This window comes from Aythya ferina (genome assembly GCF_964211825.1).
Source record: "Aythya ferina genome assembly, chromosome: 1".
Lineage (NCBI taxonomy): Eukaryota > Metazoa > Chordata > Aves > Anseriformes > Anatidae > Aythya > Aythya ferina.
In genome coordinates, this window is record NC_140296.1 from 165244979 (window position 1) to 165262210 (window position 17232).

At 34.6% G+C, this 17232-nt stretch overlaps 1 protein-coding gene across 1 annotated transcript in view; it reads left to right on the forward strand.

Annotated features, from left to right (window-relative positions):
- PAWR (pro-apoptotic WT1 regulator) overlaps positions 1 to 13172 on the forward strand; it is an 81593-nt gene extending 68421 nt beyond the window's left edge. The window contains exons 5-7 of the mRNA XM_084528109.1: positions 2572 to 2719; positions 4075 to 4179; positions 8324 to 13172. Coding sequence (XP_084384235.1) covers positions 2572 to 2719; positions 4075 to 4179; positions 8324 to 8410 — 340 coding nt within the window. The 3' untranslated portion in view covers positions 8411 to 13172. The remainder of the gene's footprint in view (positions 1 to 2571; positions 2720 to 4074; positions 4180 to 8323) is intronic.
- The last annotated feature ends 4060 nt before the right edge of the window (positions 13173 to 17232 follow it).

The following is a 17232-nucleotide window of genomic DNA, read 5'->3' on the forward strand; positions in this document are numbered from 1 at the left end:
CTAGAAATGTTTTTAAAAAAATCTTCTAGATGGAGAATAAACAGTGCTAAATATGGTAATAACATTAAGCTACAAAATTCCTTACAATTGTGTCAGTGTGCCTTGGAAACTTCACACATACTGGAGCAAAGCAACATTTATATCCATGAAAAGGCATTCTTTTGCCAGATATGCCTGCTTTTGATTTGCACCGAATCCATCTAGATTTGCACATTGTCAGCAGGGGTTTTCTAGAGTTATGAAATGCAAAACTGTTAAATGAAAATGTTAATCATATACTCTCCTGCATTTTAAAGGAATTGTTGTAGGGATACTCATGGTGCTTTTTATTCTTCCCCCGAGTGCTCTCAAAAGCCTTTTTATGCATGTTAGAGTGGTGTGGTTTCACAGAATCCCACAAGGGCTGAGGCTGGCAGGGCCCTCTGGATCCCAGCTGGTCCGACCCCTGCTCACACAGGGCCACCCAGAGCCACTAGCCCAGGACAATATCTGGATGACTTTCAAATATCTCTATCCAAGTTCTGGTTAATGCTGAACAAGTTTTATTTTGGTCATATAGATGTATATTTTCAAAGTTTTGGTGGATCAGAGAGTGCAAAATCTCTCTCTGCCTGGTCCTTAAGGTCTTCTGTTCTGCTGCTCTTAATTACTCCTGTTACAACTGTGGAAAGAACACCATTAAATCTGTGACTTCGAAAATGCTTGACTTCTAATATTTATATTTCTAAATGAGCACTGGTTTTGTACATAATCACAATACAGAGGCCATAAGCTTTTTATAAACCAGCTCATGCACATCTGCAATTATTATCTGTTAAGATTCCATTGCAGTGTGTTTTAAGGTTACATGATCTAATGCAAAAAAAACCTTATCACCAGCCTGATGTGATAAATAGGTAACACATATATATAATATACATATCTAATCAGAGGAGTGCCTCTCCAAATATTTTGTGCTGGTTTTTTTTTTTTGTTGTTGTTGTTGTTTGTTTGTTTGTTTGTTTTTCCCATGGTGCTTGTAACCTGTTGTGTTTTGTCTGGCTGGGATGGAGCTGACTTTCTTCATAGCAGTCAGCATGGTGTTGTGTTTATCCTTTGAAGCAAGGTTGGGAGAGGTTGGGGTTGTTCAGGAAAGAAGGCTCCAGGGAGACCTTAATGCAGCCTTTCAATATATAAAGGGAGCTTATAAGAAAGACAGAAGAGGACTTTTTGCCAGTGCCTGTATTGACAGGGTAAGGGACAATCATCTTAAACTGAACGAGGGGATATTTAGATCGGATATTAGGAAGGAATTCTTCACTATGAGCATGGTAAGGCACTGGAACAGGTTGCCCAGAGAAGCTGTGGATGCCCCATCCCCGGAAGTGTTCAAAGTCGGGTTAGATGGGGCTTTGGGCAACCTGTTCCAGTGTTGACAACTCACTAGTGGTTTGGCTGTTGCTGAACAGGAATTGCACAATGTCAAAGCCTTTTCACCTCTACCTTCAGCTCCTCTGCAGTGAGCAAGATATTGGGAGTGGGCACAGCTGGGACAGCTTCCCTGGGCTGGCCAAAGGGATGTCCCATACCATATAACTCAGGAGTAACACTGGGGTAGCAGAAAAAGAAGTGTGTGGGGGGTTGTAGAGTAGCTTCCAGAGTAGCTATTGCTCAGAGACCAGTCTAACAGACTTCATCTCTCCCCATGAGTTTTCTCTATTTTGTCCTTTCCATTCTCTCCCCAGTGCTGCTGTGTGGAAGAGAGGAGGGAGCGAGCAAGCAACTGTGTGAGTGCTTGCTTGGCTGCTGGTTGGGCTCAGCCCACCACACCCAGCTTTGCTCAAGTTCTGTTGGCCAGTTTCATATTCTAGGTCAATTTCTCGCAATACAGAGATACAACTGTTTCAAGGTGACCTTCAGGTAGCCTCTGCAAAATTCTGTGAGAAAGCAGGGATCGAGATTTTCCTTTTTCAAAGACTTAATGAAAATTTCATAATCACCTTTCAAAAAAAAGCAGATTAGTACCTTTTTCTGAAGACTTGAAAACAAAACAAAAAAGCACACAAAAATCAACTATTTGCTGTAATGATGAGAAATTTCCAAACATTTTGCTTTGTGACATCAGACAGGCTGTATGTGTCCTGAATTTTTTACTGAATTTAGATAACTTTCAGGCAAACAAAATGGGATACATTTCTTAGGGATACAGCAGTAGAGAAGATCAAAAACTTATCTATAGTGAATTCATGTCTGCTGCTTAAATAACCCTGGCCAGAAAAGAAGAGATTCCATAAGGATCAAAACAGGTAGGCTACTATAAAAAACTAGGTAAGTTGTGAATTACAACATTTTATCATAAGGAAATACACTCTAGATTCTTGGTGCAGGTTGTATCTTGAGGCAGTATTGTGCATGATTCCTTGAGGCAGTGAATTCAGTAAGTTCTCAAAAACACAAAGCTGTGAAATAGCTGCTTTGCAGTTTATTAGACTGACCTCTTGAGTGCTTTGGAAAACACTCTATTGTTACTTCTTCCTTTTCCATTTTGTTAAATCTCTAAATAGGTGTCTGCTTTGTTCTATGCCTTTGTAGCACAGCTAATGCTCCAGAAGACGATGCTCTCAATAGATATTCCCGAACAGAGAGGACAACTTATAGCAGATACAGCAGGGATACAAACTCTTCTGGGAGCTCTGTACCAAGTACTGCTTTGGAAAAGAGAATTGAGGAACTTGAAAGGGTGAGTACTAACTAACATCTGCATGGTATAAATCTGAAATAAAGTACCTTTGAAACTCCACGGGGATATTACAAGTAAAAATACATAGAAATGATGCTCAATGCTTGAAGTGCAGATACTTATGTCTATAAACATGTATGATGAAACAAGCAGACTGAAAGAATGTGAACTTTCTAATCATTATAAATGTTTAGTTTTCATTTGGTGTAGAAGTGCGAAATAATAAGGTAAATATAATACACTCAGAGAGCCAGCTGTTCTCTATGTATTTGTCATATGTACCTTGTGACGCACCAACACAGGGCAGATAAGTTATGGGGAGGAGGGGCTCACTGGCTGTTCAGAAAATAACCAAGTCTGTTTCTGATCTACTTCTAATTTGATTTTTTTTTATGTTCTAAGTGTTATGAAATGTAATTGTTATCTAGTTGTTCACTGAAGTTTTAAGCACCTAAAATACATTTAAAATAATGTTTTCATTATTTCAGACATTTTTCATGCAAACATATTTGGGAAAGTGTAATAATGTTAAAGCTGTATTTTTCACTTAAAATATTATTTTGGCTAAATATGTCATGTGTGTAATACGGGCTTCTGTTTCTTCCTCTGAAGTGTATTTTTGTGGGTAACTTGCCAAATTTTCTTGAATTCATATGGATGAAAGTTACTAAGTAAATGCAATTTGAATAGACTTTTTTTTTTTAAGGAGAAAATAGGGCGTGTTCTGTAGAAATTATGTTTTTTTTTTTTTTTTAAGATTTAAGCCAGATTTGAATGAAATGTGTTATAATCCTCCAAATCAACTTTCTTCTGAAATAAGTAATAACAAATAACTGAACTACCAATAACACAGAAAATAGGAGATTTAAGGCCTTCTTTTTGCTGTACTGAACACCGATTTACTGAATGGACGTTTTAATTTTCTCTTGCATTTGAGCCCACAGATATCATGAGTCTTCATTTCCTTTGTTAGCTGAAGTGTGAAACAAAAATAAAAGGAAAAAAACTATAAAAATTTGGAATCAGAGACTTTACATTTACTTGTTTGTCTTTTGGGCCCCCTATCCAGTTCTGGGCTCACTCATGCTTAAGGTAGATATTAAATAAACATCTCTGGAAACAGAGATAGCACACAGGTTTGATGTGGGTAAAATTCCTTATTAGATGTGATTCATTAGCTCCTTGAAATATAAAGGCTTGAAGACATATGGGTTTGGCTCATAGAAAAGAAATTACAGGTAAGTGCTTGTGGTGTGTGTGTGGAGGGTTGCTTTGATTAATTTTAATGTTAGTAAATTAAAAATGTCTTTAAAATGCACGATTACATTTGACACCAATGCATATTCTGTTTTTAGGAACTTGCAAAGGAGAGACAGGAAAATCTGAGATTAATGAAGATGACACAGGACAAAGAGGAACTAATTGGGAAACTGAAGGAAGAAATTGATTTATTAAACAGAGTAAGCACGTTTTCTTATATGGTGCTATATAAATAGGGGAAAAAAGCCTCTGCATTCTCAGTGCTTTGTTTCAGGCACTTATAACCACCAGGCAAGGTCTGAATAGAATTAAGTGTTATTGGGAGTTTTTGTTTGTTTGTATCTATGTAACTTTTCTACAGGCATGTAAATAAGTTCTGTTTCCCAGGTGGCTTCTGTTCATCATCATTAACATCATTAATCTCTAGTGGGACTTGACTCTTGACTGATGTGCAGAGCCAGGATGTGCTAGGGAAATATGCTTCTAGTAGTCCAGTGCAGGCTTTCCTATAAAAATTTGACAAAAAATTTCAAAACTGGACTTGGTTGATCCAACAGTGAAGGGAAACTATAAGTTTATGTGCATAGTGCTAAACTTTCATTTGCAACAATGGAGGACAACATACTCAAAAATTCTCAAACTAATGTACAGTACTGAAGGAGCTGAGAATATTCTGAAACATGTCATTTCTTTTTATAAAGAAAGTTGGAATTTATAGGGTAAGTGAAGTATGGTCTGTATTTTGGAGAGATGTCTACTTTAATGGGGAATTGATCTTTATGCCACTTCTATATTCAGCAAGGGATCTCTCACATCTAAGCTGATGACCTGAGTATTAGTCAATGAAACTGCTCACTCCTACATAGTGGGCAGCAAAGCTACGTAAAATGCTGGTCACATCTGATTTCCAGTCTCAGAGGTCAGAAAACAAACAAACAAACATAAAAAACAACACAACCCAATTCACTCAAAGCTTGTGTTTTAGGACCATGATAGTTTCTAAAGTTTGCTTTTCCAGAGGAGTTCTAGAAACAATGTTAATTTTTTCTGCTGTATTTGAAGGATTATGTCCTAAATTAAATCCATTGAGTATCTGACTAGATATCAAGTATCTTATAACATGTAAAGACAAGCAGACCGTGGGCATTACATGCACTAAAGTATGATGGCAATTTCTGCTTCTTGTGTGGAAAGAAATCATAAAATGTAGTCCTTCCACAAATCTCTTCACTACAAAATGACTCAAGCTGTACCATTCAGTGAGATACATGTGGTGGTCCCTAGGTAGCCTCTGTTAAATGGAGAAGAGAATGCTTTCTTATTTTTGTTATCCATCAAGTCAGCATTTATCGTATCTATAACATTATCTATTAGCTTTATTGCAGAGCAAGTATTTATGTTTGAATCCCACAGACTTTTCTTAATGAAATAGGTGGCTTTTGAATTTCTGGCCACTTTACTAATTTATCTTGCCACAATTTGAAGCCAGCATGTCTCAAGAGATACTTACATTAAAACAGGTAGTTTTACGTTCTTTTTAAATAGTTGTTGGATTTATGACTGTTTTTGTATTGGCTATCCATGTGGATTTAGAAAGAGGAAAGCTTTAGAATGCTAAAAAGAGCTACAGAAGTATTACATCATTCCCATAAAGGAAAGGAATGAAAGGTAATATGTGATCATATTTGCCTAAGGTTTGTCTTTGCAACTGCAGTCACGAGAGCCAGCACTTAAACATCCATCTGCTCTTCATAGAACATTGCTCTGTAGACCTGGCACCAGGATCGGGTGCTTTACATGGAGGAACAGTTGTGATCTTCAACCTTCTGTTTGGATAAGCTGATGACGTCCTGATGACCTAGTGAGCTTACGCAGAGATTTTTTTAAAGTTTTGCTAGTAGGGAACCTAAATAGGGGTCTTGAAATTCAACCATCTATGCATTCATGATATTTCTTCATTCATCAAAAAATGCTCTCATTGCATGTTAGGTTGTACAGACTTGGAAAGAATTTCAAGTCAGAGAGCCTAGATGCCATTTTATTGCATAGCTTTGTGAGTGCTCAGCCCTCATATTTAGAGAAGGGCTCTTTCTAGAAGTTTTGGTCAGTTCATGACCACAGATGCATCCTTCATTGCCAGAGATTGTGTGTTATAATTGAAAAGCTGTTTTTCCAAGAATCCTGAAAACTTGTTGGCAGACTTTTTCTTATTTTAAGTAAAGATATTTATTTAATGTAAAAATAAGATTTTACTGAGTACAGTCAGTGCAAAGATACTTAAAGAACATCAGCTGCATTTATATTGAGAACCAGAAAAAACCTTTTGTCATAAGTGGCATTTTTTCATTCCAGTAGACTAGCCTCTAAAAGTATGTCTGACGCTTTTTTTTTTTTTTTAATAAGATAAAGGCAATTGCTTAATACAAGCCTCAAATAAAGGAAAGGCATCTCAAGATATTTGTAGGCTATGTTCAGCTATCAACTAGTTTGTACTCAATCATTTCTGATCTTACTGTCCCTATAGTTAAATGCACATTTGGACTGAGAATTCACAATCTACTTTGTGTCAATGGTGTAGCTATTGGTTCATTTGGAAGTCCAAACTTACCAGCTATTGTATTTTATTTACTAATAAGAGTAAGTTAGCATTGCAGTTTTTAATTTTGATAAGAAGCTTTAAATTCCAGAGCAGCAAAAAAACCATCTGCATCTCTCAGTCCATTATTTCCCTAGATATTTAAACTGAATTAGTTATTTTTCTTGGATCATATTCAAGAACTTCTTTGGAATGTTATTTTGTCAGCATGAACTTTCACAAACTATTTACATTTTATTTTGAGTAAATAACAGGTATTTTTATACAGAAGGCTTTTAGGTAAGTTTTAATTGAGCTATCTAATGTCTCTGTTAACAGCAAGATCAAATACACTATTACATATGCCGAACTAAAAAAAATCATTTTATTGAAAAAGTATTTTGTTTTCCATCTGATTATTGATCTGCTAAAGAGATAAAGTGGTGTGTTTTTTAAAATTGTATAGCTTTTCATCAAAACTTTTACATATTTAGATTTTTAAGTCACTTGTATCTGTTACTTTCAGAGCAATCAAGTGATTTTCCTGGAAGTCATTTCTTCTGTGACACAGTATTACCTCTGTTAGGTAAAAAGCAATTTCTGCTAGCGATTTCTTGATTCCACATTACAAAAACAGTACATGACTTGCAAAGGCATAGGTATAGCAGTATGGATTTGGTTTGGCAAACTGAAGAGGCTTTTAAAAGTCAGAGTACCCATTAACACACAGTCTCTAGAATGCACTTCTGGAATGGCCCCACTGAAAAGAAACAAGAAAATAGGCCCCTTATGTCAAACAGTGCTTAACGACTTCAAGGAAGAAGAGAGAAAAATCTTTTCACTATTACTGTTTTATATTTAATCAAGCATGACAACAGTAGGAATTTGCAGACAGATCAAAAGGCATCTAAAATCTCTGATCAGACTCCTGGTTCTTCCTTCTTTGGCCTGCCTTTCATTTTCCTCGTCAGAGTGCTGTCCCTGAGGTCACATTCCTATTTCCTCATTTTTTTGTTCTCATTCTGTTTCTTCCATGTTGTTTGTACAGTAAAATTATTTTTACTGAACTAATGCTTACAGCAACTGCCAATTTCATCATTTTAAAATCATCAGTTTAAAATCTTGGAAAGACTTGGTAAGAAGTCAAGCACTGAATTGAGAACTAATTAGATACAGTAGTTAGTGGAAGAGAGACAGACCTTTGAGGTAGGATCATTCTATTTTAAACACAATTTTTTAGTATTTGTTCTTTCAGTAGCCGTTTAGATAGAATTTACAATATGCCTTTTACTCTTTTTCAGAGAAAATGAAAAAGATGGGCATGTAGTTCTTTTCCTGAAAAATTTTATGCTTAATTTAAAATACAAAGCAGACTTTATTGCAGTAATAACCAGTGATGTGTTCATCAACACAAGTGGGATAGTTGCAGACAAGTGCAGTCCAGGGAGCAGAGACAGTAGCCAAATAAACGCCATGCTAGTAATCACACCTATCCAGTTTTGATTTCTTGTTTAATTCCTACTGCAGCTTCAGTTTTGCTTATATATGTTTCCACTTCAAGGTTCTTATATGTGGGAGTATAATACTAATGTTTTTTACTTCTGATAACACTTGGATAAAACGCCAGATTTAGCAGATTTAGGGATGCTGTGACACAAATTCTTCCCAACCCTAATTTCTTGATTTCAGAGCTAAATTCCTGCTGCTACTAATCGAGAGTTTGTATTTTATGTCCTGAGAAATGTGTATTTTTCTTTTTCCTTTCACAGGACCTAGATGATATAGAAGATGAAAATGAACAATTGAAGCAAGAAAATAAAACCCTCTTAAAAGTTGTTGGACAGCTGACAAGGTAGAAGATTCAAGCCTCAATGAGGAAAGATTTAAAAACTACTGATTGAACATTAAGGTCAATATAGTAATACTTCCTGTGTTGCATTATGTTATAATAACTGTCTTTATATTTATTGTTAGGAAACCAGATGAATGTTTATTTTCATAGTACTTCCTTCTTCATTCAATGAAATGGCATCAAAATTGGGGTGTGTTTTCATTTTCATTTCTCATAAGAAAAAGTTTTGACATATTTCAAAATACTAAATTCAAAAAAATGAGGTTTTGTACTTTCAGATTACATCTGCATATATCACAATAATTTAAAATTCAGAGCACCAAGATCACTTTCAGTCCATGTGGATGTATATTTTTGAAATGAATGGAAGCAATACATACATATGAGCTTTGTTTACACAGATCCAAAATATATATTTTGTGAAATATTTACTTTTTTGTTTCAACTTCTGTAAAGTGGATGCCTTTTAACTGTTGTATAACATTTTGCAGATTGATTTCTTGCTCTAAAAACTCTTGTATGTTGACTTTTTTTTTTTTTTTTTTACTTTATCTCAAAGACTGACAGAGTAGAGTAGCAGCATTTTTTTTTTTTTTTTGTATAGCAGTATTGTGGCAGGAGGGGGAGGTTTTATTAAAAAAAAAAATAAATCACCTGTGGTATCAGCATTAATGAATTCTTAGAATCACATTGAAGTTGTGCACTGCAGTTTATTTTAAAGCTTTTGCTTTAGCAATGAAATGCAATTTTACTATCAAACAGTTTTGTTTGCTGTGTTGAGAATACAGAGCCTGGAGCTTTCATTTTTGCAAATACATCTTTGCAATACACTTTTATTTAAAGGTGTTGTCTTAAGATGATCATAACCAATGTGAGTTTTTTGATGTTTCATTTTTTAAGCTGGGTCAAAAATTTTGTATATAGCAAAGTAGACAGGAATAAAAGAGATTCATGAACTTTGGAAACATCAAATGCTAAAAAACCACTTTTATCCTTGATTTTAAACTAACAAAGTGTTTAGGAAGTGCCTGTTTAGATGTTACAGTCCACTTACGAGCGCATACTGATACTTCTATAACGTGACAGTAGACAAAATTCTCATTTTACATAAACCACAGCCTTAATTGACAATTCCATTCCTAAAATTCTTATTAGGCAGAAATTCAATGTACTTTATTTCATATTAATACAACATATATTTCATTCATTTCAATCAAAAAAAGATATATAGGTCACTTGAGTGAGGAGACTTGAAAACATGTCCAGGCTTTTTTTTTTTGATGATTTTGAAATTCGTTGTCAGAACATTGTATACATATAATTTGTGTTACCTTAAAACTTAAAGGCAACTTCAATATGTAGTAGCAATCATCTTTTCAGATTTGCCAATTGTTTCCATAACACGTATTTAATGACTGTAAGAGATTCTTAAACTTCAAATTCAGGAATTATTGTTATACCTTGGATTATTATAAATATAGGATATGTTATTTTACATATGTGTATTCTAATGAGGAATTTTTCAGAGCTTTAAAGTATTTTTCAAGAAGTATTTTTCAAAATATGCCAAGATGCCTTGGAGTTTTCCTTCGTAATGGAAAAGATATCCCATAGGACACTGTTTAAAACCTTATCTCAGGGTTTTAAGTGGTATGTGGGGTTTGTATTGGCCCTCTAAACTATGGTATTCACCAGTGAATATTTGTCTTAACATTAGTCAAACAGTAAGAAGTCCCTTCATTTATCACTTCCATAAAGTTAAAAATTGAAAGTCATAAAAAAAAAAAGAATAATTTGAGATGTACACCTTCTGAATAAATACAAAACTTTATGTGGAACAACATCTGATTTCCTTCTGTGTATGCTGTGTAGGAAATATACATACAGACTTAAGCATGGGATGTCAAACATACGGAAACATCTTTAAGGACTTAATGCAGAAACATGAATACTAATACAAAGTTGTAAATGAGGTATTTCACAGTCTGTACTTCATATACATTTTAAACCAAAGAATAATGACAGCAAAGTATATAAACAAGAATTGCTTGTGATCGTATTTACCTCTTCTTGGTTTGCATGTGTATTGAGTAAAGTTTAGCAGCAGAAACCCCAAAATTAGAATTTCTTTTTTTTAACATGGATACCCAGTTGATGGGAATTTGGCAGAAGCGCTTATTATATCCTACCTTGAGGAGGTACTGGCAAAAGGAAGTTTCCAAATATTTGAAAGCTGTAATCCTTCAGGCAGAAAGCATGAACAGTGGAACTGTTGGGAACTCACACAGGAAGTACCTAAACATTATTGTTTGTTTTGTATACAGATGTTCTGTATAGAAATATAAAATGTTTCATAGTCCTAAAAATACCCACAAATTGTATCTTTAAGCATCACATTTTTTCTGACATTTTTGAAGATTTAGATGTTTTTTTGTAAAGAAATATTTCAATAATAATTCGTTACTGCTTATGTTATCAGTTTCTTGGGAGAAGTTTACTAGACTCTAGGAATAATGGTGTATGACATAAAATGTTAATGATCATCTAGTCTTGCCATTAAAATTTGATTTCAATGGGATGTCCTTATAATCAAGCTCAACCATGGAATAAGTTTTTATTCTAGTTGATGTGGTGTTAAATTATCCACCTTGCCAGCAATTTACTAACTTGAGCCAATGTGCTCTCCCATCCAACACCTCAGTTGTTTTCAATTGTCCGTTTTGAAATCAAATAAATACACTGCTGCAAATGGAAACCCACCTCACTTGGTAAAGCTGTATGCTTCGTGTATGATTCCTGGATAAATCTGTATAGTAACATACCTAGGCTAAATTAGAGCTTTTTTTGAAAGAGGGCATTATTATGCAATATTAGTTGACTCATGAAGATTTCTTAACTTTCCTATCTTTAAATTTGTACCCAACTGCCTAGATCTAGCATCTGTGTTTCTGGGTAACTTGAGTCATCTAAGGATATCTAAACAGAAAAGTACCCCAGTTGACTAAAAGAAACAAGAGAAAACGCTTAGTTAATGAACAGCATATAATACTCGCTTTAAGACTGCAAAATGATGCTCCTGTTGTGGTTGCATATCGTATAGAAAAGAGGTGCATCCAGAGCTGAAAGTTAAAATTGCGCAGAAATATTTCTATTGTTGATTACATGCACTAATGTTTGTGGGATTTATTCTCTAAATTAGAAGATTTGCCATATATAAATGTTGCTGATTTTTACAAGGAAATTCAAAATTAAGCATTTTTCATTTCAAAATAATTAAGTGGCCATGTGTAAATGCATCGTTACTTGATATATATATTAACCAAAAGTCTGTATTTGCAAAGGAGTGTTTTCTTCTATCTTTAAAGAAAAACATTTCTTTGTTAATTAGCAGACTTTTAAAATAATATAAATTACCATTTATATTGACACATTTAGATATTAATTATTTTTCTGCTATTTCTCTTGTCTCTGAATTTCAGAGGTAGAGTGAGGAAAGAGGGTAAAAAGAAATAAATGAATTAATTCCAAACTAGGAAGTATAACCTAATGATTTTTGTTCAGTTGTACTGAGAGTTAGCTGTTGAAAAACTTGCAATTGACACAAGCATTACAAGAGATACAGGGGTTTCTATACATGGGAAGCAACCGATTAATCTGCATCAAAACTTTTTAAAATTTACCTGCTATTATTACAACTTGGAAACTTTCTACCCTAGGACCAGAAGGAATACTGGAGATCAAATTTTAACTCTTTCCTAGGAAGGCAGAGGAACATTGATTCCAGCTATTCCATAGTTTTCTGCACTTGTTTTCTATTTCCAGCTTGAATTGAAACAAATCAGTATTAGTAGCCAACAGGAAAGGTAATTATTGGGAAACAAACACACTAAAGGTACTATCAATCTATGGCTTGTCAGTATTTATTAAGTTCAAACCCTTTTTGAAGATGTCAGTTGAGTTCGGTCCATTTTCATCAGTGTTAATGACCATAAACATCTGACACTTTTAGCAAGAAACAACCATTTTCGTTGGAGAAACTGCCATTGCAAGCCGTAACTTAAATATGTACAATAAAATAAATTTGTGCTGGAACCTGTATCTGCTGAGACTGAGGAGCAAAGGATTATATTTAAAAGTTCTGTTAAAAAAAATAAATCTGGATCTTGTCACTCAATTTGATATGGATGATCTCTACTAAAAGTTCATTTCAGAAAGTCATTCCAGTGTCAATACCTGTGTAAGGAACATTTCTACTCCTGTTATTAAGCATTTCTTTAGGACTACTTAAATATGTCCAGGACATAGATATGTGTTTTATGTACCATTCATGGTATTACAGGTATGGTGACTTACTATAGTAAATCTCCATTCCTGCTTGTACTGCAGCAGATGTACATTACATTTTTAATTTTATCCTTTTGTTTTTGTTTCCAGATTTCTGGTGTAACTGTTCTTGTTCAAGGTTACAGCTAGTTGTGGTTTTTCTGTTTTGCAAAAGTTGTGATATTTGAGTTTACCTCTGAAAATAATCTCATGAGGAGTCATTTTTTAAAATATCAATTTTATGCATTAAAAAAGATGAAGCATCATTAAACTACAAATAACTAAATACCCATTTTAGTTTTGAACACCGCCTAGTTGTAGTATTATCTGTGGTATCAGATTAAATTTGATGTTGAGATTTACTATTGCAGGTAAAAGAAACACGTTTAATCTAACGATAAAGACTGTGTGCCTTTGTCCAAATAAAACAAAATTCTTTTTAATCCAGGCTGAGTATTTATTGTGTTCACAGGAGAATTAACGTTGTCTGACTAAAATTCTAACTGGATTTGTCACCAGATATGGAAGGCATTTGGGCAGGAATTGACAAGAGGGATATTCTTGTGTATACATAGTAGTCTGAAATAGTGACAGTTCTGTATGGAGGTCTAGTGGTTTTTTCACCTGCACTGACACATTTGAAGCTGAGAGCTTCCACTCTAGCAGCCGACAGCCTTTGAAATATGGAAACTGATGCTTACATTTTACTTAGCATTACTAGAGCAGGAAGGTATGCATAGTCTCTTGGTAATATCTCAACAGGCTTTTCTATATAAGCATAATTGACTGAAAGTTTCTAGATTCACTAGAAGTTTGAAATAACATTAATCAGCAGGCACAGTTAGGAAATGGGTAGACTTATACCATGTAAAAGTATAGCACTTAATTTTTTTAGGCAATGTCAAGTCTTCTAGGCCTTTTTTTTTTTTTTTTTTTTTTTTTAAGCAAAAGTTGCTGCCTTCAGAGAAGACTCTTAAATCTTAACACTTTTAAACACAACTCATTTTATAGTCTTATGAGGGTGTTTGCCTTGAGAAAAACGAAAACTCCAGTCCTTCTTTTCACAAGCACTAGAAGTTTAATTGGAAAAGTTCTTGGAGCAGAATTGAGGGTTAAGTATCAAAGGAATTCTGTAAGTATTTTTTCCTTCGTAGAAGAAAATTTTGCTGAAGATCAAAATCAGCAGTGTTTCTGAGTGGCTATGTTGGTGGGCATTGATGTTGTCTCTGCACAGCATAATCCTGCAAGTACCTTGATACATTGAGAAATTACTGCTGAGTGCTAGAAATGACTGACTGCATTTTCTGCTAGTTCAGCCCCCTTTGTGCAAAACATGGTTAGTGACTTGTAACTGAATTGTAGTTGATGTTGCTGATGGCATAGGAAAAGTGAGATTCTCTTGCTTTTTCCATTTTATTTTAGACTTTCTTCAGAAACATTTCTTTAACATTAATCCTTGAGTGATTAAAAGGTAAACTTTGGTAATAGTTAGTAGTTAGGTTAGTAATAGTTTGGTAAGACAGAATCTTTGAATTAAAAGTTTCCTTAGAAGTCTTTAACATCTTTGACTTTTAGGTATTTGTTACATGATAAAGCTCTATTACAGATTATAACCTATAGTTACAGCTTTCATCTTTTACTAATATGAGTATCAATCTGTTTTGAGAACTGGAATTAAAAGGGAAGTAATGAAAAAGTACATATATTGGAGGTAATTATGTGCCTTTTTTCCCAGTAAACAGAAGATGAACAGGTTGAAGATGAAGAGGTTCTATAATTGATCTGCTCATTGTTAACTTCATGTTATGATTCAAAAATGTCCATGCTTTCTGAAATAGTAAAAGGCCACATTTATAATGTAGTGACAGCAGAAATGAAAAGTTAATCTCTGCTTAGTCTCTTATGATGGGAACTCGAACAATTTTATCAGTTTCCTTTAATGAAATAACCTGAAGATATTTAGATATTACAGGCACATTCAACAACCTATTGCACAATCTCATGCAACAAAGCGGTATCAACTCTTCTTTGTACCAAGGTATCTTTTAAAATCCCTAAGCATAATTTTAAAGAAAAACAGTTTATTTTTTTTTATTATTTTTTTTCTTTCTCTTGCACAAGATTATATTTGAGAAAAGTCCAGCTTGATAATTGGCATCTTGACACAAGCTCCATTAGTATTTATCTCTGGAAATCAGGTTTTGTAGAGCAAGAGCCTGTGGAATGAAATCTTTTTTTCTCTCTCCCTTAGAAATGTTAATCTCTGCATTTGCCTGAAGGCTCGTTATAACAATGATGCATTTTAGAGAGTTTAAAATTTTGATTGCAACAGTGTAAGTGTAGTTACAGCCAGCTACCAAATATATTTAATGGGTGGGGACAATAAAACCACTGAGGCTTTGCAAGTTGAGACTGTCTAGAAATAACTCTCATATTTCTCTGTGAAGCAATTATTTAGAAAATGCTAATTGTTCCCAACTGAATCACTCCTTCTACCCATTTAACTGCTTCTTTTCATTATAGTTTGTAATAAAATACCACTTACAAAACCCTGTTATAGTGGCACTCTGGCTTTGTATAAAGCAGTAACATTTTAAAAAAGACTGACCATTTTCAATTCTCATTCTCCAGATTATAGGATTTACAAAGATAGTTAAAAGAAGGAAGAAAATTAGGAGAAAAAGTAAGACTATGCTGGACTGAATACTAGGGAGATGAACAGGTATGTGAAAATGAAGACCTAGGTTTTCTCCAACATTTTTTCATATACTTTTCAATATTGAACGGATGACAAACCGATCTTCGTAAAGATCTACAAATGTTATTGCTACAGTCCAGTATCGTTAAGAGAAAACATGATTTCCAGCCATTCATGTTCTTGTCTGTACACAAATGCTTCAAAGTGAAATGAATAAAACTCTCAGTCCTTCAAGAAATACAAATTACTATTTAAAATCGCAGCTTTGATCATGTCTTTCCTAGACCATCCTAGGCTGTAGATGAGCAGGCAGCAATTTTGGGCATTGCTTTCCAAGTAATGTGGTACTACAGTATTATCAGTTAGTGTGTCTGATGTTTTTAGGGATGTGTAGGGCAGGTATTTAGATTTCTAGCAAAACCATGGTACAGCTAATTCTTAGGATATGGTGGGAGCCCCTTGCTAAAGCACCAGGGCCTCATGGAGAACTTCTGATTTGCTTGTATCTGAAAGCCCTTTTCGCTGCATCCTGCAAATTTAAATAGAACAAAGTCTTGTCCTGTAACTGCTGAGAGATTTGTGAAAAACAAAAGACAGCTGCCTTTGCATTATACCAGCTACTAGTGCTTGTTACAGAACAAAATAATAATTAAAAAAAAACTTTTAAAAAGCACTCAGTATAATTCAGTCATTTAGTACATTTTAATATAATTCACTATGCCTCTTCTAACGTTGTTCTGCTTATAGGATTTTTAAAAACAAATGGCATAATTGAAAATATATGGATTGTAGTTCTGTGTTTACAGAGTTAAAATCACATTTTATGTAACAGAAAAACTGTATTTAGGTGCTTCCTGAAGTACATCCATTTAAACAGCTGTACCTATTTGAAAAGTTTTCTTAGAGGAAATGCTCAATAGAATTAGCAGATAACTGCTGGTGTGATGGTTAATCATTTTTTAGTACTAAATGTTTCAATGCAAAAATTGATGGCTTGAAATCAAGTTCCTGTAAGAACTGCAATGATTATTAACTGTATTGTAAGTAAAATCTAAGACTACTTAAAAACAAGGTAAAGAAACCTTATTTCCCTTTTCTGACTTTATTTAATATTTAGGAAGTTCAATAAACTATTTGGCTTGTTCATCCATTTTACTGAGTTTTTATATGTATATTTTTGTCTGATCTACATAGCAGCAGGAGAAAGACATGGGGTGCTGTTGACTGTAGAAGCCCAGAACTGGTAAGGACCTCGAGAAGGATATTTCTTCTTTTGAATAAAGAGTCTGGTACAGCTCTGTAAGCGTGTTCTTTATTCAGATTCCTTTTAAGCAGCTGTAAGCAGTCTACTCTGAGAAGCTGTCTACTTAGTACTCACGTCCGTTTTATTTTATAACCTGCCCATTGAGTTTATGAGGCTTCCTGAAAGCTGCTAATACTTCAGCTGAGACAGTCGAGAGCAGATGGAAGTGCACCAGATGTCTTCTGTGGGAGTGTGTTCCACACCAGGCCCCAGAGAGCAGAGCTCAGTGCCTGCCCCTCCATTCCCCTCATGAGGGAGCTGCAGGCCACCACGAGGCCTCCCCTCAGCCTGCCCAGCTCTGGGCTGAACAAACCAAGGGACCTCAGCCATTCCTTGTACATCTTCCCCTCTAGACCCATCACTGTCTTTGTTGGCCTCATGTCTTTGGTCTTTCTGTTCTGTAGGTAAACAAAGATGCAGACTTCTCACGTGTTCTGCTTTGGAGCTTTCATCTGTTCTGTAGGTAAATAAAGACACAAGCCTTTTAGGTGTTACACTTCCG